Source organism: Nyctibius grandis, chromosome 27, assembly GCF_013368605.1.
Source record: "Nyctibius grandis isolate bNycGra1 chromosome 27, bNycGra1.pri, whole genome shotgun sequence".
Classification (NCBI taxonomy): Eukaryota; Metazoa; Chordata; class Aves; order Nyctibiiformes; family Nyctibiidae; genus Nyctibius; species Nyctibius grandis.
In genome coordinates, this window is record NC_090684.1 from 4,745,587 (window position 1) to 4,765,821 (window position 20,235).

General features: G+C 53.0%; 1 protein-coding gene across 1 annotated transcript; it reads left to right on the plus strand.

Annotated features, from left to right (window-relative positions):
- Positions 1 to 2,686: 2,686 nt before the first annotated feature.
- ETV7 (ETS variant transcription factor 7) lies at positions 2,687 to 6,117 on the plus strand. Its single transcript, XM_068419222.1, has 6 exons — positions 2,687 to 2,736; positions 3,025 to 3,189; positions 3,473 to 3,580; positions 4,969 to 5,111; positions 5,260 to 5,360; positions 5,996 to 6,117. The coding sequence occupies exons 2-6, from the start codon at positions 3,126 to 3,128 to the stop codon at positions 6,105 to 6,107; spliced, it is 528 nt and encodes a 175-aa protein (XP_068275323.1). The 5' UTR covers positions 2,687 to 2,736; positions 3,025 to 3,125; the 3' UTR covers positions 6,108 to 6,117.
- Positions 6,118 to 20,235: the final 14,118 nt, after the last annotated feature.

A 20,235-nucleotide genomic window follows, 5' to 3' on the forward strand; every position in this document is an offset into this window, starting at 1 on the left:
CTCCGCCGCTATCCGATTGGCCCCGCGCTCAGAGCCGGCTGGCCAATGGGAAACGAGGGCGCGGGAGGAGGCGGGGGGATACCGGGGCGCGCGTGGAGGGGCGTGTGCCCGCGCAGGTGTGCGCGCCCCCTCGCGCGCCGCCCGGTGCTCAGGGCCCGGGGCGGGTCCCCCGCCGCGCGCCCGCCGGTGCCTCCTCCTGCGTGCGGCCCCCCCGGCCCCGTTCCGTCCGTGCCCGGTGGAGAAACGGGGTAAAAGCAAATATTCGAGCTGCCCCCCCGTCCCCGGCGTGTCCCGGGATCCCTCCCGCCTCCGACATCGCGTCAGCCCCCGCGGCCGGGTTTCAGCCCGCGGCGGGACGGGACCCCCGGGAGAACAGGGTGCCCCGGTGCTGTCCCGGTGCCGGCGGCAGCCAAACCCGCCTGCTGTACCGGGGAACACGCGAGGCCACAGCACCGGGAGGGAAACGACAAGTCCCGGGCGCTGCCCCCCACCGCTTCCCGGCCTCCGGCTCGTTTCGATTTCGTTTCCCGGAAGGATCGCGCCGAAGCCGCAGCGGCCGCAGGGACGGGACCAGGACCCGCCCGCACCGGGGCAGCGCTGAGCACCGCTGCGGGGAGCGGCCGCCCACCGCCACCGGGGATGCAGGTAAGGGCCGCCCGCCCCCAGCCCGGTCCCATGTCCCCCCCTCAATTAGGGGCTGGAAGCTGATGCCCCGGGAAGGGTGACCCCCCCCCCCATCCACCTCCAAACGGCCTCACGGCCCCCGGAGCAGCCGGGGGGCTCCGTCCGCCCCATTTGGGACTGAGGCAAAAGCTGCTCTTGCGGGTCTGGGGGTTCTTTTTCACCCCCTTTTCTCACTTTCCCACTTGAATATTGTCCCAAGGACAATATTTCCTCTTGAAGCAAGGAAATGCCGTCTCAGAAACCTGTGTGAAAGCAGCTAAGGAGGAAAAAAAGCAAGAGCATAAAATGGGTGCAAAGTAATAAAAGCTCAGAATGTTTCATGCTCAAGAAATCTTTAAGAGCGAGGAAAAAAAAAAATCAAATATTTGGTCTGTTCTTACTGTAAATCTCATTGTAAGAGCGTCATACCAATGGGAGAAAACGAAAATACCTTTTTTAGAGGAGTTCTAGGCAAAATACACCGCTAATTTCTTTCACTTTTATTTTTCCCCATAGCTTATTGCTTAGAATGAATCCAAAAGTTTCCGTTACTATCAAGCCCGCTCCAGTTTATACTGGAGTTTCTCTGGTTTCCTCATACAACATCAGGCGGCTGCTCGCTTTGCTAAAACCACCAGCCCCAAGGCAGCCAGCAATCATTCCACCACTAGCAACCAAATTAACACTCACCCTTCTGCTGAAGGAAACCCCTCACCCATCGCCCACCCGCTGCCTCTCTCCTGCTGTAACCCCCCGGGATCCCGGGGAAGCCTTTTCCCCAGGAGCGATGGAGCACTTTGCTCCCGTCTCCCACGCTCCCAGCTCTGGGGACAGCGGCTTTGCAGTTAAGATGTGCCCAGCCACCATCTGCGCTGTCAGTGCCACTTTCTTCACCCCTGATTTCCGAGGGGCTCAGCTCCTCTACTCCCACACACGCTCAGGGAGCACTGGCTGCTCTAACCACCTCCAAAAATATGCCTGAGGGTGTATTGAAGTGCCCAGAGTTGGCAACTGCTTCAGAAAATACTATTTGCAGGCAAAATTGGTCATTCTCCAGAGAATGAAGCTGAGAAATTGCTGGGATTCACGTTAATAGATTTTTAAGGGGAAACGTTATCTGCTTGGCCGCTGGTAATATTTCAGGATCTAGATGGGGCTGAACGCAGGATCTGAGCTCCCTTCTGGCTCCCGTGGATGGATGAGAGCCCAGAGGCAGAGCCGGGGTGATGCTGACCCCCCAGCCCAGCAGAGGTGCTGGGGCTGCCTCCTCTCAGCACTGACCCTCTCACCCCTTTGGTGAGGCTGGAGGGGCTCCTTAATGAGAGGGAGGAGTAATTCTTGAGGGGCTGGGACTTAATGGCAAGAGAGCAAGATGAGTGGACATCTCCCTAAACCCAGGGATGGCTATTGCCACGTGTGTCCAAATGATCATTAGGGAAGGAGTTAGAGAGATCTCTTCATACAGCATTTTAAAGACAAAATCCAAGCACTATTAACAGCCATATTTTCACAACTCTGAAGAACTGAAGTACTGTCCTAAAACGCCGGGCATCCAACGAGCATCTGAGGATCCTGCAGGAAGCAGGAGCCAGCACGGGCACTGCAGGCTCTGCCAGTCTGGGCTCCATCTTCTACTTCCCTGTAGCCATGGGGATGGATAACCCACAGCCAGAGCCTGGATGAGGGCAGGTAGCTCTGCTAAAGAGAAGAGCTGGAGAAAGAGAAGGGGATCCCTGGCTACTAACACTCTCTTGGGCAACCACAGATTCATCCTGGGGCTGGGAAAGGACCTAGAGCCGGTGTGGAAGAGCTGCAGACAGCACATCACACTGCCATGAGAAACCAGTTAGAAAATACTTGAGCAGTGTTTACTGCGGTGGAGGCATCTCCAAAGCAAAGACAGAACCAGAGCTGGGAATTTTCCCCCACTGACACATTTGATCTCTTTTCCCCAGGGTAAAGTGCCAGTGAGCTCTTCCAGCCCCGTTGTCGCAGCTTTGTTACCACTCCCATCCCAGGCCAGACACACACCCGTCAGCGAGAGGGAGATCTTCAAGCTTCCAGGCAGGCTGAGTGAGTAGATGTTGAGCAAGTCAATGCTGCCTAAAAAGGAGTCCCACAGGGTGGGACATGGTGTGTACAGCCGTGGTGTCCCACCAAGGGACCATTCCCTGCTGTCTAAATTAGGGGGACAGGATGGACCAGTCATCAGGGTTCATTTTCTCTTTGGGGTGTTTTTGATCTGTAAGCGCTTAATATAGAGGGAAAGTTTGGTGATGGAGAAGACCAGTGTCCCACCCCGCCCCTCAGCAATTTTGAAGATGGAGACTGAGTTGTTTCAGAGGCTGCCCCTGGTTTCAGGAATCCAGCCCTCGCTGTGGAGCAAGGACGACGTGATCCACTGGCTAAGATGGGCTGAGAAGGAGTATTCCCTTCGGCAAACGGACAAAAGCAAGTTTGAAATGAATGGCAAAGCCCTGTGCATCCTCACCAAGGAGGACTTCAGACATCGAGCTCCGAGCTCAGGTTAGACTGAGGGCAAGGGTGTTTCTGAGGACCATCCAAGTACAGCACAAGCTGTGGTCTGCTAAGAGGGGCTGGATGGGTCCCAGCAGACCAGGCTTTAACTCTGCCTGGCCAGTTGGGTGCTGGAGACAAGGACAGCCCTCTTCCTTCCTTCTGGATGGCAAATGCTTTGGGATGGGGAGTAACCTCTTACTCGGTAGCACAGAAATCTCAGCAACAACATCAACTGAGCAAGTCTCTACTATAATACAAAATCATCTGAGCAGACTTTCCTTCCCTGCAGGTGATGTGTTATATGAAATACTCCAGTACATTAAAACTCAAAGAAGAGCTCTGGTGTGCAGCCCTTTGCTCAACTCACCCTTCAGGGAAGCCAGGAGTACAGAGGAAGGTATGATGGAGAATGGCAGCTGTCCACCAAGCAGAACCTGCCCTCACCTACAGTGAGTTGCACACATCTGTGGTTTGAAGCACAGCCAGCTGAACCCATCCCACACTACCTGAGCAAGGCAAGCGGGACAGTCCTGGAGATGGCAGCCAGGTCCAACAAAGTCCAGGTCATCAAGGAAGTTTGTAGTGATGAAGCAGGTCTGGTTAGAATCAGGTCTAGGGATCACAGTGACCAGGCAAGGTTATGGCTACACTAGGAAGTCTCTCTGCAAGTTGAGATCTGGATCAGGGAGGGTCAATATCCAGGTAGAGGCACAGCCCTGAGCTGGAGACTAGTCTTCCTGCAACATAACTGGGAAAGGATTGAGGAGCCAGGGCTGAGCTTAAATAGAGCTTCTGGGCCAATGGGTGGAGTGGGAGAGGCCCCAGGTGAGGCTGGTCAGGGCCAGTGAGGCTTATTAGTGCCCTTGGGGAGGGACCTAGGTAGGAGTTAGGGTAGGGATGGCTTTGCATTAGTGGCTGGCTTTGAATTGAGGGGGATCTGTGAGTGCTGTCCTGTGTTCTTCTGTTAACTCAGGTGTAGGGTGATGAACATCTTAAGCCCCCACAATTGACAAGGGAGTGCCTGGGCTCTAGTGCATTCTCCTGTTCCAGCTCTTCTTCTGTATCAGATCCTTACCATGCTTGGCATCTCCCCTAACCCCCCTGCACCTTCTGCTGCTCCTGCCCTAGGAAAACCCTGGGCTTTCTTCAGCATCTGCCTTCTCTGGCTGGACTGGTACTAGGCTGATGACAACCAGCCTGGGCTGTCCCTCCCCATCTCTTTCAGGGCTTTGGAAGATCTCCTGGGACCTACCAGAATACACCACAGGGTTGGGTTTGGGTTTTTGCAGGCACAGACTGCAGTGCTGAGGCTGCCCCAGTTGCTGTTTCCTCCTGCCTGGATTGTGCAGAACAGCCCGTGTCCCGCAGCCACGTGGAGCCCCTGAACCTCTCCCATCACAGCTTGGAGGGCAGCTGTGGGGCAGATGCCATCTGCTCTTTTCCTACAACCCTGTCGGCCCCAGTGGATGGGAAAATTGCAGGTAAATATGACTTTATAGCCTGGTTCCTTGGGGAAATTAGGCTGTGCTTTGTCCTCTCTGCCTATCTGTCTCCCATTTATTCCATGCATCAGTGTATGCTTCCCTGCCTCAGTTTCCCCACCTGAAAAGCTGTGGTTCCCACTACCATTTTGAGATCTAGCAATAAAAGTGCCACGCATGAGCTCTGGGCTCTTCTATTTATTATCATTGCCAACATGTACAATCCTGTTCCTGACTGACCCTCACTGGAGCATAGGTGCTGTAAGGAGGAGTCTGTGGCTATTTCTTCTCCACCAATCCTCAGACTGCAGGTTGCTGTGGGATTACGTGTACCAGCTCCTCTCTGACAGCCGCTACGAGCCTTACATCAAGTGGGAAGACAAGGAAGCCAAGGTCTTCCGGGTCGTTAACCCAAATGGACTTGCCCAGCTCTGGGGGAACCACAAGGTAAATGCAGTTGAGGACAAATTTGTCATTCCTGCAATGCCCAAGAACCACCTCAAATGTCCCACACGTGGTCCTTCTGCAGACAGACCCAAACCAGCTGTTGGTGCTTGCTTTTACTCAACCCCCCCCAATTCTTTTCTTCTTCAAGAACCGGATGAACATGACATATGAGAAGATGTCACGAGCGCTCAGACATTACTACAAACTCAACATTATCAAAAAGGAGCCGGGGCAGAAGCTGTTGTTCAGGTGAGATGAAGCAGATCAGATAAATGAGCTGTCTGGGACAGTGCAGACAGGACATGGGAAGGTGGTGGGCTCCAGATGTTGGCAGCTGCTTCATCCAGCAAGATCCTCCCCTGCAAATGCAGCACCCCGGTGGGTTTTTGTCCAGGCTCTGTCCTGTGCAAGCCCAGGAGCTGGGATGCCGGGGGTCCAGGTCCCATCCAATGCACTTCCCAGGGCTGTGGGCCAGCATCCATCCGCTCTCCTGTGTGTGGTCCAGCTGGTGCTGGTGGAAATGTCCCCAAGCCCACCCCAGCTGGACAGGTCCCTCCTGTTCCTTGGTGACACCAGGTCTGAAGTTCACCTCCAGATAGAAGAAGGGATGGAAATAAGTCAGGAGCCTCCTGTTTTCAGTGCTGTCTGCTTCCCTGGGACTATTCTGGACTTAAAATGCCAGCGCTGGGCTGATGAGTCCTGAGCTTTGTCTCCCTGGGTTCAGTGCACCTGGGGTGCAAGGCCAAGAGCTGGAATCCCCAGCAAAGCCCAGGGGTGGTAGATACCCTCTGGCAAGGTCCAGAGCTCAGCTGACAAGGGCAAGGGCTCCAGCATTTATAGCTGGGTTTGGACAAGCACTTAAAGCCACTAAAAATGAATTGCAGGTTTTTGAAGACTCCTGGGGAGATTATCCATGAGAAATCCAGCAAACTGGAGCAGTTGGAGAACGAGGACCATGAGGATTTCAAAGAAGACCCACTGGAGGTTGCGCTGTAGGAAATCTTTGACGGTGGCATTTGCAGTGCATCGCAGAGTTGTGCCACGCTGGGAAGCGCCGGTGTCTCCTACATCTCCTGGGCAGAAGGCCACAGAGCTGGTCCTGGATTTCAAAACCTGCCCTGAGCCAAAGCTGTGACATCTCTGGGGCTTTGTTAGCAAAACACACCCAGAAACTATCCCCCAGCCCTGAAAATGCAGGTGAACGTGTGGGCTGGTCTCCTGCTCGCTTCTCTTCTGTCCTCTGGGAGGGAATGAGATATTTTTGCTTTGTAAATTTTGATGCATGTTTTTATGGTTCAAGCTTGCTGGTAAAGACTGCTCTGTTCTTACAGCGAGATGTGCTGAGCAGAGAGCACTGGAGCGCGTGCTCCTGGTCAAACATCTACCAAAGTGTTTTGTCAGAGAGCGGTGGCCCTGAACATGGACACGCTGCTCTGAATCTGAGCCGTTTCCCTGATTCGAGAACGGACTGACACTGCAGACACGCTGTGCGCTGCAATCTCACTGTCTCCTCTGGGGTTGCTCCTGTGACCAAGGGTGGGAGTGTGCTGAGATACCTGCCTGGATCAGGCCTAGCTGGACCTCCAGGCTGCGCAATGCCCAGAGCTGGGTCTCATTTTAACTCCTTTCCCTCCATGGAATGCTTTTTGTAATTAGCTGACCAAATAACGTGAAAAGAAACAAAGCCAGTAATGAATATTACCACACTGATCGTCAGACACCTGGCTATGTGCTTTGGGTCCGAAGCAGGAATACCTGCCACCCCAGGAGCTGTGAGGGACCTGGAAGGAACAATGTGTGTGTGCATTTTTTTTTAAATCAAAAAATATCCACTAATATTTTCAGATTGCTTCTCATTGAGGAAATAAAATCCTGTGACCGTGTACAGTTGATAATCCCACTTCTTGCTGGTTGAAGGTCTGAAACTGGGAAATCCAAGCCTTCCTCATTTAAAACCACCTCCTGTGGGCACCAAGATCTTGTCCCCAAGCTCGGCAGCCCCTAAACCAGAGTGCCACAGTCTGAGCTGCTCAGCAGATGGGTGAACACATGGAGGTGTGTAGCTACACGGACAAGCCCAGATACAGGTCGCATTGTGTTTCATGGCTGATAGGAAAAGGTGAGTTCCTTCCAACCTTGGTTTTGCACCACTGTGGAAATTATCCTGCTGCCTCCTATCTTTGCTCTGGACCCTTTCCCAAGCCCAAGCTGCCATCTCAGAGCTGTGTCGGCACCACTTTTGGGGCAGCAATGCTGTGAATGGGTCTGGGAACTGTCAGTCTCGTGAAAAACTTTGGCAAGGGTTGGTGGAAACTGAGGTTTCCACCAAAACTGGTTGTTGCCAACCTGAAACTACAGTCCCTTTTGCTGTAACTGGTGTTGCTCCTCCAAAACGACTTTACACCCATTAATGAGCCTGGAGGTGCTCGTGGGCTGTAGCCAGCAAGAGATGGTGGTGGGACATGTGGTGGCTGGTTGGCAAAATGTCAACAGGAGTCACCTCTGGAAATGCTGGCTGAGAAGTTTCACTTCCAGAAAAAATCATCAGCTCGTTGGCAAAACGCAAGCACTTGACAAGTCAAGCGATGGAGGAGAAGGAAATAGGCTCTAGTGGGGTTAATGAGCAAAGTGTCACAGCTTTTGGGAGGTCCTAGCTAGGAAGAGAGGCGAAAATCTCTGCTAGGAGAGGGGCTGGAGGTTACCCAGCATCCAGCCAAGCTGTAGCCTGGGGATGCACTGTACCAGGAAGGTGCAGTGAAGCACCCAGACCTCATCCTTCCTTCCACAAAGGGTGCTTTCTGTCCCAGAGAAGACTAAAGCCAGATCTTTCCTGGGGTGAAATCCAGCAGACAGTCAGTGTAAGTCCTGCCCAGCCCTGAGGGACAGCTTTGGTGGGAAAGCAGACCTCCTTCCTTGGCAACTGTCCCACCCTGGCCCTGCGTTGCTCTTGGGATACACACCCATGGGTGCATTTTTCCTGACCTTCTCCTACCAAGACATCCCCTCCGCTTTTTTTTGCCATAGAAAAAGCCCCGTTGACTCGTGAGCATCCCATGGCTTCTCCAGCCTCTGTGGTTTGTTTTGCTGGAGCAGGTGACCGTTGGTGACACCATGTTTGCAGGGAGCATGTGAGATGCCCTCTCTTCACCTGTTTTTCCTGCAATGACTAAGGATCCCGTTGGACTTGGACGGGGATTTCCTCTCCCAGTTGGGAAGCTGCCAAAAGCACTCAACTCTCCTTGTGCTGTGCCGTGCCGCCACGTCCCCGGAAGGGTCTTGGAGGGTGAAAATCAAAGGGTACCTTTGGAAGGATGGGCTGCAACGACAAGCTCTTTCCATGCTTCCAGGAAGCCCTCGTGTCCTTCCTGGAGCGAAGTGTCCCTTTTTCCTTGCGGTAAACAGAGGTGGGAGAGTTGTAAACCTGCTGCTTTCCTGGAACGGGGACCTGTCCCTTTCGGTAAACAGCCGAGTAACTGCTGCTTGCGCTGGGGTGTTTGGTGTGGGGGTGTGGGGAGGGAGAACACACAGCAGTTGGTGACTTTTGCCATGGCTGGCTGAAGTCCAGGGGTGGTGGCACACAGGCAGGTGCCCCATGTGGGCTTTCCCAAAGGTTTGCAGGTGCTTTGTTCCTTGGAGATCATCATCCATGCTTTGTTCCTTGGAGGTCATCATCCATGCTTTGTTCCTTGGAGGTCATCATCTGTGCTTCAGCAGCCCCAGGTCTGGTGGTGTCTGGGGCAGGGTGTTGCACATCAGTAAATGCCCGTGTGTGCCCGCTGCTGTCTCACACTGCTCATCTGCTGAGAGAAGCAGCTAAAAATCAGTCCCAGGCCTTGGAGGAAAAGAGGATTTGCTTTGGGGGCTGCTGCCCACCACCCTCTTGGATCAGAGGCACTGCACAATAGGGCTGAGAGGTTTCCACCAAGGCCAGGTGTTGGCTGTGCTCTCTGTCCAAACCGCAGCCGGTGCAGGGAACAGTGGTTGCCCTCAACGCCCCCGTCGTGGTTCAGATCTGAAACCGCAGATATTTTTCTGCCCAGGTGGCTTCTGTTGGCTCAAAGGGACCTTTGTGGTCCACTTAAAACACAACAGCCTCAACACCCAGCTGGGTTGGCTGTGGCTTTGGCTAGCCAAATCTTGAAGACCTCTAAGGATCATGATCCCCAGCCCCTCTGGACACCCATTTGACGTTGTCCCACCCTCCTGCAGAGGAGGCTTTTCCTGATGTCCAACCTCAGCCTGTGGCCTGTCTGTCTTGTTCCCAAGAAATTTGGGTGATTTGACTCCTGCCTTCTCCTGAGCCCATTGTAACCCTCCGCACGTTGCAGCTCCATCCAGGGAATCTCTCTCCCTTGTTTTTTTCCATCTTCTGGAGCAATTTCCTGTAAATAAGCCAGTCACCGCCTCCTGCGTCCCCATGCTTTTAGTTCTGCTTTTCCCTCCAACGTTGCTGGCCTGAAGATACCAACCTCAGCATTGTGTGCTCCCTCCACGTGACCGAATTTCCAGCCAGCTTCCTCATTCTCTCCCAGTATTGATGAGAAAAGTGGACAAATTTGGATCCAGATCTCTTCCCCCAACCCTGGTAATGGGCTTTTGGTTTGTCTCAAGTCTCTTGCAAACATCTTTTTCTTACGCCTCTCTCCCATTAGGTTTGAGCATGTCCCAAATCCCAGAAGGGATTTGAACTTGGATAAAGGTCTGGATCCAGAATCACAATTCGGGTCAAGATTTTTCCTGGAGTCACTTTGGGTATCCCATCTTCAGCCTGTGTCCAGAAATGCTACTACAAAGAGGAAAAGACTGCAAGAGGCCATAAGTCAATGCTGATTCCCAGGTTGATCATGAGAAATCCTCCATGAGCAGGGACCGTGTTTGGACTCAGCCTTGGATGATCTCCAGTAGCAAGATCTCCAAACTGGAGATGGCCAAACTGTGCCCCACCGCCAGAGTGGATGTGGCTTTTCATTTTATGGGTGTTGCAGAGGAAAAAAACAACCAAATTGATTGTGAAACTCCTTTTTACCCACTGGAATCGACCGACTTATGAAAGGACGTGGTCATATGCTAGTTAGCAGCACGGAGCTCCTGATGGATGGTTTAATTATTTATCAGAAGTAGATGGGGATGCTGAAAAGCAAAGCCAGGTAATTCCTAACCAATGCCAGACTCTGATTCATCAGCTCAGGAGAAACGGAGGGATCTCTCCCAATTATAGGAAATTATGGCACAGAAAGATTATAGAAACAGCAACAATATAATCATGGATGGTTCGGTTGCAAGCTGAACCCATTATCAGGAAAAGACCATTTTTACTTGGGAGGGACCTGGGCAGCACATCATCCCAGCTGAAAACTAGAGAAAATGCAGCACTGCTCAGGTGGAAACCCTGCCGAGGGGTTTTCCAAAGCCTGTGTGCCAGCAGCCACCACCCGGCAAACACGTCTGCGTCCAGCACCGTCCCTGCAAGGTGCAGTGCGAAATATTGCCATCAGATGGCAAAAGAGCAATGAGGATGGTGGGCAGGAGCCTGCGGGGATGAGCACCGGGCACAGGGGTGCAGGGGGATGGCTGCAGGGCCAAATGGATCTTTGGTGGAAGAGAGGTGTAAGGAGATTTCTTTGGCCCAGGGGCAGATTGGAGATGTTGGGATGCGCAGATCTGTCTCGCGGGTTTGGCCCTGGGAGATGCTCTGCTCCTGGGCAAGGCTGAGTGGGAGCCGTGTGGGTGAAAAGGACTGGAGTCATGAAGGTCTTGTTTCATGTTTTAGGGTGCTGTCTCAAGGACCCCAGGGTGGGTTTCAAAGATGTTGCAGCCCAGCCATGCTTGGTGTTAAACAATAACCTGATAGCACCGAGCCCCAGAGCGTCTGCGGTGCCACAACAGCCTCCACCATCCACTTTCCTGGAAGCTCCTGGGACGTGAGCGGGGCAATCTGCTTGCTGCATTGAAACCCCATTTATCTGAGAAAGTTATGACTTCTCCTTACAAACACAACCCAGAAAAGCCCATACACGGCATCACACCCATTAAAAACAAACAAACAACCCAAAGCCAAATGCCAAGCAGCTGGCTTAGATAGCTAGTTTCAAAGGCCAGCGCTTACACCAGATGACAGGTGATTTTTATGCTGTTTTGCTGCTATTTGTCATAAGGAAATTGTTTTCTCCTCCAGCGAAACTCACGCCCGCGTGTTTTCTGCCACGAGGGAGGTGATAGCGCGGATCCCAGGCGGAAGCACTGGCCGCTCTCCTACCTGAATGGCTGCTAAAAATAGGACTTAACTCAGCCAGCCACTGGCCGTAGGTATAAAAAAGGCACCTCCCAGGAGAGCCTGACAACCCTTAGTGCCTGTGGCCAAGGAGCTTGTCTTGACATATGTCCAGAAGGGCAGAAACACCGATGGAAAGGTAAATATCAAAAGAGCAAACAAAGAATGATGGGGCCAATGTACTGGAATCAATCAATGGGGGTTGGTGCTTTGCTGTGATTAAATCTAGTTGAATGATTTATTTTCGGGTGGTCAGGTGGCTTTGGTATTGGCTTGGATGAAGAAAACTTGCCTTCTTTAACCAAAAATGGCCAAGTTGGGGTGGGTGGGTGTGCTCGTGTGTCGTGAAGATGCTCATCTAGACTGAGCGGAGGCTGATGCCTGGCTCCAGGGCGGTTTGTACAGCCGAGCGTGCCGGATTTCGGTGTTGATGTGCTGTTTAGTGGTGGAAAAAGTTTGGTTTGGGACTGGTTCTCTGAAGGGTGAAAGTGGTTTTGGAAGTAGAGCCAGCACGAGGCACAGGCACGGCTCTCTGGTTTTTCAATAGCAGCATCTTCTGTTTAATTTTGCTTGTGAATGTAGAGAAAAAGGGGCGATGGGAAAGGCAGGGACCGGGTGCTGCGAGCTCCGTTCACAGCCCTACGCTGGCGAGAGCTCACAGAGGGGCTGCAGCATCACAAGGTGCTCGGCCAACATTGGCAGTGACTGAGGAAATTTGCAAGAGCCCATGTTGCCCTTGGCCTCTCCAAGGGCTGGAAGCACCCAGCCTTGTTGAGGAATGTTGTTTTTTTTTTTAGCAGCCAATACTTTAAGGGGAAATATTAAAAAATCTGGGTTGTGTGATTCATCGGAGGGCTGGTACTCCTGGCGTGTAGTTTTTTGTCATATTATGGGAACATGTTGCAATAGAAAGACCCAGCACCACGGTATCTGGATTAATTACTGGATTAAACCCTCTGGATGAGGGTTTCTCTCCCTCTGAGACGTGCCCAGCTCGTCTCCCCCCATCCCCGCAGTTTCGCTTCCCTTATCAGCGGTGTCTATAGCCCATCATAAAAACCTCGCGTGTGCAGCCTGTGTAAGGAGCACTCAGATAACAACTATAAAAGGGGTTGATCATTTACTGGGAACATAAACAGTCTCAGACACACAAAGCACCCTTGGGTGCCAAAACGAGGGTGATTTCCATCATGCCCAACCTGACAGCGCAGCGTCCCGGGGAAAGCAAAAATCGGGCTGAAAATGTTGTTTTTCTCTACAGCGACATGGGGGCTCTGGCTGCGGAGAAGCCTCAGTGGGACGTAGCGAGGCAACCATCGGGCAAGATTCTCTCGCTGGACAGGCAAGGGGCCAAGAAAGTGCTGGAGATCTACGTCAGGCGCTCGCTGAGCTGCTGCGAAAACTCGCTGGTGGCCAAGAAGACAGTTCAGGAGAGAGCCAGAAGGCAAGGGAGGAAGGCAGATGGGCTGCAACGGTCGAAAAGTGACTTCTGCAAGTATTCATGTGCCAAACTCGGCCCCAAGAAGGACCAGGAGGAGGGATCCAAAGCACTGGACCTGGACGAGGTTCTGGATGATGAGAGCAAAGCTCCCAGGAAGGTGCCTAAAGACGAGCTGGAGCTCAAGAGGAAAAGCACGAAAAACTCTTCCCCAGGCAAAACTCAACGCAACTGGTTCAAAAGCTTCTTAAATTTACTCTTCAAGAAGAGCCCTGAGGAGCAGAAGGAAAATGCAGGGCAAAAAGCAAAGGAGAAAGATGCCAAAGCTCCTCACAGCTCCAAAGCAGAAGGGGCTAAAAGACCTGGAGGGGATTTGAGCACGTCCCTGCCGGTAGGCAGAGCCTCGAAGAGGAGACCCAGCCTCAAGAGGGTTTTCTCCTTCAAGAAGCACGTGGAGGAGGAGCGGGGAGAGGCGACAGCCGGGGCGAGGGCCAAGAGACCCAGCTGCCTTCCGCTGCGGCACGTCCAGGCGCCGGCCACACCAGGTTGGACCCCCACCACCCCTAACCCGACCCTATCCGAACCCTACAGCCAACGGGACCTCTGCTTTTGGGAAAGCAATAGTGCTTAGTGCTGGTTCCTAACCCTAAGCATCACCCTCCCGTTGCTTTCTGGGTCTGGGATAGGTTTGGGGGTCTGATCTCAACCTGCTGCCCCAGGAAAGGGTCGATCTGCCCGTTCTTTGAGCACCCATTGTTGCTCTGACTTGTAAGCGCAGCAAGTTACCCCAAGGAACATCCAGGCATGGGTTTTCCCCCTCTGGCAACCGAGGGATATGGTGGTTTAGTTTAAACCTGAATTCAAGACCTGAGATTTAATCTTAAACCACTCTAGGGCCAACATTAAGCTGCTTTCAAATTGCTGTGGGGAAGAGTGCAGGCAGCCAGCTGCCATGGCACGGCAGGCAGAGCCCGCGGGACACTCCAGTCCCTGCCCCAGCCCTTCCCCTGCCAAAAAAAAAAAAAAATCAAGGGGATTTCTGCAAAGTTTTGGCAGATTTGGGGCAAGTCGCAGCCGCTCGGTTACGGTTCCGAGGGCGCAGCCCCATCGTTCACCGGCGGTATGCACTAATCCAGGCTGGGCACGAGCAGCACGTGGATGCCGTCACCGCTGCGGTTGCTTTTCTTTTCAATCAATCCCAACAACAACAAAAAAATAATCCTCACTTCTGAATACATGTTTTTCTTCCAGCAGACGTGGAGCAGCCTGATGGTTACTACGCACGAGTCTCAGAAGAGATCGGGCTGATCGTGCAGGGCAGTGAGAGCCAGGGGAGCAGAGCACAGGGATGCGGGGAGCCGCTGCGGCCGGACGGTGCCGATGGGGTCGGTGAGTGTTGCCCTTGCGAGTGCTTCATCGCCAGCACGTATAGAAAGCCTATAGGCATGAGACTTGTCCCCATGCAAAGCCTGCACGGGACCCGAACCCTGCTTACGCGATCCGAAGAGCTGGTATGAAGCCTTGGGGGAGATTTTCAGCATCGGGGCTGAGAGAGAGAAATTCAAAGGCAGGAGGGGGTTTTTCCTGGCTAAAGGATAACAAGGCACTTGGCCATAGGCTGAAATGGGTTTGGCAGAGATGGAGGTGGATGCACAGTGCTCGGGGAATTTTTCAGGGGGGGCTAAACTGGCAGCACTGTCCCCTTAGAGTGTCTGCGTGTGTGGCGTGGAGAAAGGGCTGGAGATAACATGGGATCTCTCTCTGCAGATGAAGCTATCAGGAGAATCGTCGCCCTGCTCCAGAGCGCAGGAGATGAGCTGGACAGGCAGGTGAGAGGAGAGCTGCGGTGGGATTGAGGGAATTTGGGCCAAGCTCTGTACTGCTGTAAAATACAGTATCGATTTCCCTGTGACAGGGAAACACTCAGTAGAATCAAGGAAATGGCACCTTTTAATTCCCCAGCTGGGTGTGATCGTGGCTGTCTGTCTGTCCTCCCTCAACTGCAATCCTAGTGTGGAGTGAAGGCTTCAACATGAGGATGACACACCGAGTTATTTGCTCTATTCAATTGCATCTTAAACAGGTGAAGGAAGACGCGCGGCTACGGATGTTCTTCAGACGCATGTCCTACAGCTCCTTCAAAAACCTGGCCGATGCTTACGTCCGCAAGGAGATGACAGCCAGCAGACCCGATGTCAACCCCCAAGAGATCCAGTTTGCCTTCACGGTGCACCTCACCGCCAAGGTGGCGGGCATCTGCAACCAGGCAGTGAACAGGATCATGGGCTTTGGCACCCGCTACCTGGAGGACTCGTTTGCACCCTTGTCCTACAGTAAAATTCTCCAGGTAGGGAGGAGGAGTCCAGGGCTGAGTTTCCAGCAGCAAGTTAGGGCAAGCGGTGTAATTTTAGGGTGATTGATAGACCTGGGTGGGTAGCAGTCATGCTGGCTTCTACTGGGGGGGTGACCAGGAGCTGGATCTTACCCTGGGCTGTTTGGGCCGCCTTTGCCTTCCTCCAACGTGAGCATGGCCCATGGACACACAAGGAGCAGGACTCCACAAGCAGGAGATGCCCTGTAGTTCACGGCATTGCTGCAACCTGGTGTAACTGCAGCTTTCCTCAGGCAGAATTTCCTCCTAAACCCATCCAGATGACCAATAGCACCAGCTCGGTTTGGGAAGGGACCTCACGATTGTTTCCTTCTGTCTCAGCAGAACAGAGAAGAATTCAGCACAGACAACTGCGAGAGCCCGGACTGACATCGGCTGCTCTGAAGGTCCTGCGGTGCCTGGGAACCCAAGGATGAAGATTTACTGATGGGGGGGACAGTCCCTGTTGGTGACCTGGGTGTGGGGTGATTTTCTGAGCTGTGAATTTAATAATCTTCTAAGGAAAACCACAGCGATAGCCACAGTAGCATGAAAATGCTTAAAACCCAGCTGGCTGGGGGCAAAGAGGCTGTAAATCAAAGAAACCCCAAATTTCACCCTATATTTGCCTTTCAACTCTCACCAAGTGCCTGTGTTGAACCTCGTGGGTTTATGTTTGTGTATGTGTATTTATTTACCTGCTTTTCTATACGTATCTGTGAATGTACAACATAATTTTTGTAGCTTCTGCTGTCAGCCGAGCATCCAGTTCAGGGGAAAAACCCCCTAAAACTCAAATAAATTGGTCCCTAAACCACAGCTGGGCTTGTCTAATGGGTGATGTTACATATGGATGTTACACGTGGAATAACATTTGCTTTGCTACAGCTGTTGGGGGCTGCTCCTTTCAAGCCAGATGCAAAGTGGCACAAAGGGAGCCTTACAGCAGATACACGGTGCGGTCCTGCTATTTTTTACTATTTATAGCCAGTCCCTTTCCAGCAGAAGGAGATTTATGAGCCAAAGCAGCTTGATCTGACACCAAGAACCGGGTAAATCTTGTTCCTGAGTGGCGCAGGAGCTGCCCTCGCTGTTGCTCCCTCAAGGACCGAGGGGATTTACAGCTGCCGGGGTCTCACCTACGAAGTGGAACGTCAAGGAGACGAAACTCTAATAATTGGGAATGTTCCCAGCTAATCTTTGCCCAGACCCCTAAGGAGGGCCATGGATTAAGGCAGCTCAGGGCCAAGGGGGAATGCCAGCGCGGTGGCACCAGCAAGAGCATCTCCCTTGCCCAGAGTTGGATCCAGCCTGGGGTGGTGGGGACAAAATTTTGGGGTTTGCAGTGTGTGAGAAGTAGGATGATCTAATGGGTTGAAGGTGATGATGGTGGCAAACAAGCCTGTGGGTCTGGGTCAGTGCCGCGCATGGGGTGACAGTCCCCCGTGGGCCACCGGCGACAGCCCGTGGCTGCCCAGCACCTCCTCTCCTGGAGGATCTGATCTTTTCCGTCCTTGTAAAACCCCATGTACAACCAAACAAGGAAGCACAGTCCTCGTGAGGAGGAAGCACGGTAGGAACGAAGCAGCCTTGCCCCACGCAGACCAACACGCTCCTGTTTGCGAAGCCTTTGAGGAAACACTTGATAGAGCTGCCAGGGGGTTGAATCACCAGCTGCTGAAAAGCCCCAAGGAGGGGGAATACCTTGCAGGGGCTCCATCTAGTTTAGCCCAGGGTAATTAGGACTGTGAAAAACATCCCATCCCCCTCCTGGCTCCTGCCCATCGATGCCAGCAATGAGCACAGCGCCAGTGCCGTGTTTCCTTCTGGCTGGGGACCAAGCTGGGAGACTTTTACTGCAGGAGAAACCGAAACTGCTCTCGCCTGTTTGCAAACTGTCACGACGTTCCCGTCCCCTGCCCGGAGCCCAGGGGACTGTGCCAGGGCTGTGACCAGGTCAGGGTGAGCTGGTGTTGGGGACATGGTGGGGACCCAGGGGGAGGATCATGCGAAGCCCCTATTTGTTTTGCATCTGAGCTCGGGTGGTGCTGGGTGTGGGTTGGGATTTGCATGGAGCAGAAGAGGGTTTTGTCTCCTCACTGACTTCCCGGAGGACATCAGCTTCCCTCGGCACACGGGACATGCCTGCCAGGTGAAACAGCGGTGAGAAAAACAACTCATCTTTCCCCTTTCCTTCTCCTGGTCTTTTCCCGATATCACAACTGCACCAAATACCCTCCTTCTGTGGTCGCTGGACAATTCCCCACCCATTGGGGCAGAAGTGCCAGGGAAACAAGGAGCAAAACCTGCACAGCCCATTGCACAAGGGGCTCCTGGTCCCAAGTAACCCAACCCAAAGCAGGGATGCTGCTCCAGCCCAGCATGGTGGGATGAGATCGGGATCAGCCACGGCTGCTGTGAGGGCAGCACCCTGGGGCTGGCGGCTCTCGGACCCCAGGTCCCTTCTCCTGAGCGACTCCAGCACCTTGGCTTAATCTCTTGGTTATAAAATTGAGACCGTGATCGTCTGCGGCCACTGAGGATATTAAGAAGGTATTAAAGAAGTGCAAGTTGTTAGCCCTGAGGTTTTGATCGGTTTCCAGCTCTCGGTATTACCTTCATCCTTCCCTAAACGCCCTGCCATGGCTTCAAACAGCTACGGCAATCGCCTCACCCAAAAATCCCTGGGATCACGGACACCGGCCGTCTGGGCACTGATCCTGCCCCGCCACCAAGCAGCTCCGCACCCCACACAGCCCCCTGCCCGCCCGGTGCTCCACGCGAGCTGGGAGGGCTTCTCCCGAAAGCATCTCAGGCTGCATCTGGGGTCTTGAGTCTCCGAAGTCGTTAGTCCCCGCTAATCCTGCTTTGCTGAGCGCCAGGTGGGGGAGGGCAGCTTAGAAAATCAGCCCGGCACCTAATGAGCCAATTAATGCAAAATTTGCTGTCACTAAGAGGATGATGACAAGTTTCATCTCATGGGAGTGTGGCACCAGGTCAGGGAGGGATGTGGCTGTGCAACCCCTCGGCTGGCAGACCCCCAAGGTGTGTCCCCAAAGCCCGGCTCCTCTCGGGCTTCGAGGATCCCAAAGGGAACCTGGGGTGTCTGAGCACACCATGAAGTCCTTGCAGGTCTGATCTACTGGCTTTTGGGGTGCTGGCCCCCCCTTGCCAGGTCAGACATCTCTTGTCCTTCCCTGCGCAGGGACACTTGTCCTCTTGTCCGTCCTGCCTTGCCTCCCCGGCCCCTCTCCTGGGGCTGGCCCTGCCTCGGCGTGGGGCTGTGCTGTCTGCTGGGCTTTCTCCTTGTTAGGGACCTTCTTGCATTCACCGTGCACCTCCCCATGGAGCTACTCACTTGTCTTCCTGCAGGGATAACAGCTTTTTCACGGCCACCACATGGTCCTTCATCATCTGGCTCTGGGAATGGAAAATCCCATTTAATACATTGTTTCATGGCAGCTGCAAGGAAAGAAATTATTACAAGATGCCCGAAGGAGAGCCTGGGGGAAGAACATCTCCTGGCTCAGCTTGGTTGGGGTTTGCACTCACGAGGTGTTCCTGGAGCACCACATTTTGTAGCAAGTCCAGCTCCTACAGGGAAACTGGTCTCATGCCATGCGCTGGATGGAGGAGCATGTTCCCGCAGGTCCCACAGGATTGTTCACACCTTTCCCAAAGCTTGGCAGCTGGGGCTGGGCTCGGCCGAGGATGTGCAAGGGCTGAGTGAAGCAGGAGCATCCTATGCCTCTTCCATGCAGTGCCTGCTGATTCCCTGGGGGCCCGACGCACGTAGTTGGCAGAGTTAATGTACAGAGAACATGGAAACAATTTCTTCCAGCGCACAAACACTCACGCACTTCCAATACACTTGCGTGTTTGGATCAGTCGCAGTGAGAGGTGATACTTTTTGCCCTCCTTCTACCTGCAGATACTTGCCAGTGCTGGAAGAAAGCCCTTTAAATGAAGGAATTTTCTTTCCCAAGGGCTGGAGGAAACAGTGGCATGAATCATGTGGATCCAAGCTCAGATATCACCAGGAGGCTGGTAGAAAGGCTGGAACGTGTGGGAGACTCACCCAACAACGGGATAATGTAAAACCAACATCAAACACTGGAAAGACAAGAAATGAGAACACCAAATCTATTAAGGGTGTGTGGTCACATGCAAATGCCCTAATTCAAGCAGTTGTTCACCTCCAGGATAGTTGAGATCCCATTTCAATACATCTACAGGCTGACAACTTGCTCCTGCTTGTCCTGTCATCCAGGCAGCAGCCGTTGAGGACAGCCTTGGCCATGCTGAGTGACATCTATCTGTGGGGGTTTGCAGGCCATGTTCACCTGCTCATGGGCAGCTACCAGCGAAACTTCAACCCAGGGACATTTTTCACATCGAGGTGGGGGTCTCTGACCCCGGGTATCGCACAGGACACAACTCTTGTGGAGGGGACCTAGCGATGGCTGGAGAGGCCAAGGAAAAACGTACGAAAACTTGGGGTGAAATAGCATTGCAAGGGTTGTATCAGGATGCTGGGACGAGCCCCTGTTTTCTTGGTGCACCAACATGGGGGATGAGAGCTCCTTCAGCCTGTTCTTAAACACAGCCCCATGTTATGTATGTATATACAACCTTGAAGGTAACATATGTAATATTCATTGTATCGTGTGCATGCTCTATGGATTTGGACAACACAAGCAACACAATATTTAGTCATATTTAACAAATACATCTGTTTAAAATGGCAATTTTTATTCCGCATGTAGGCAGTAGCATTAGGTTATTACGGCTGAAAAGACACGTGAAATCTCCTGAATTTCTCCCTATTTTTTAACTGTCATTGAAGACAGCCTAAAGGCAGTTTGATTTTGGGTCAGTAACCCCAGCTTTGGGGAACACGGTGCTGCTGCAGGGACCCTGATGGGCCTTACAGAGGACAGTGCTGGTGGGGAGGGGAAGAGAAAAGCAAATCCAGCTCCTTGTTTTTCCCCTCCCAAAGGATATCCAAGAGTCAGGGCAGGACAAAACCCTTCCAATAGGGAGC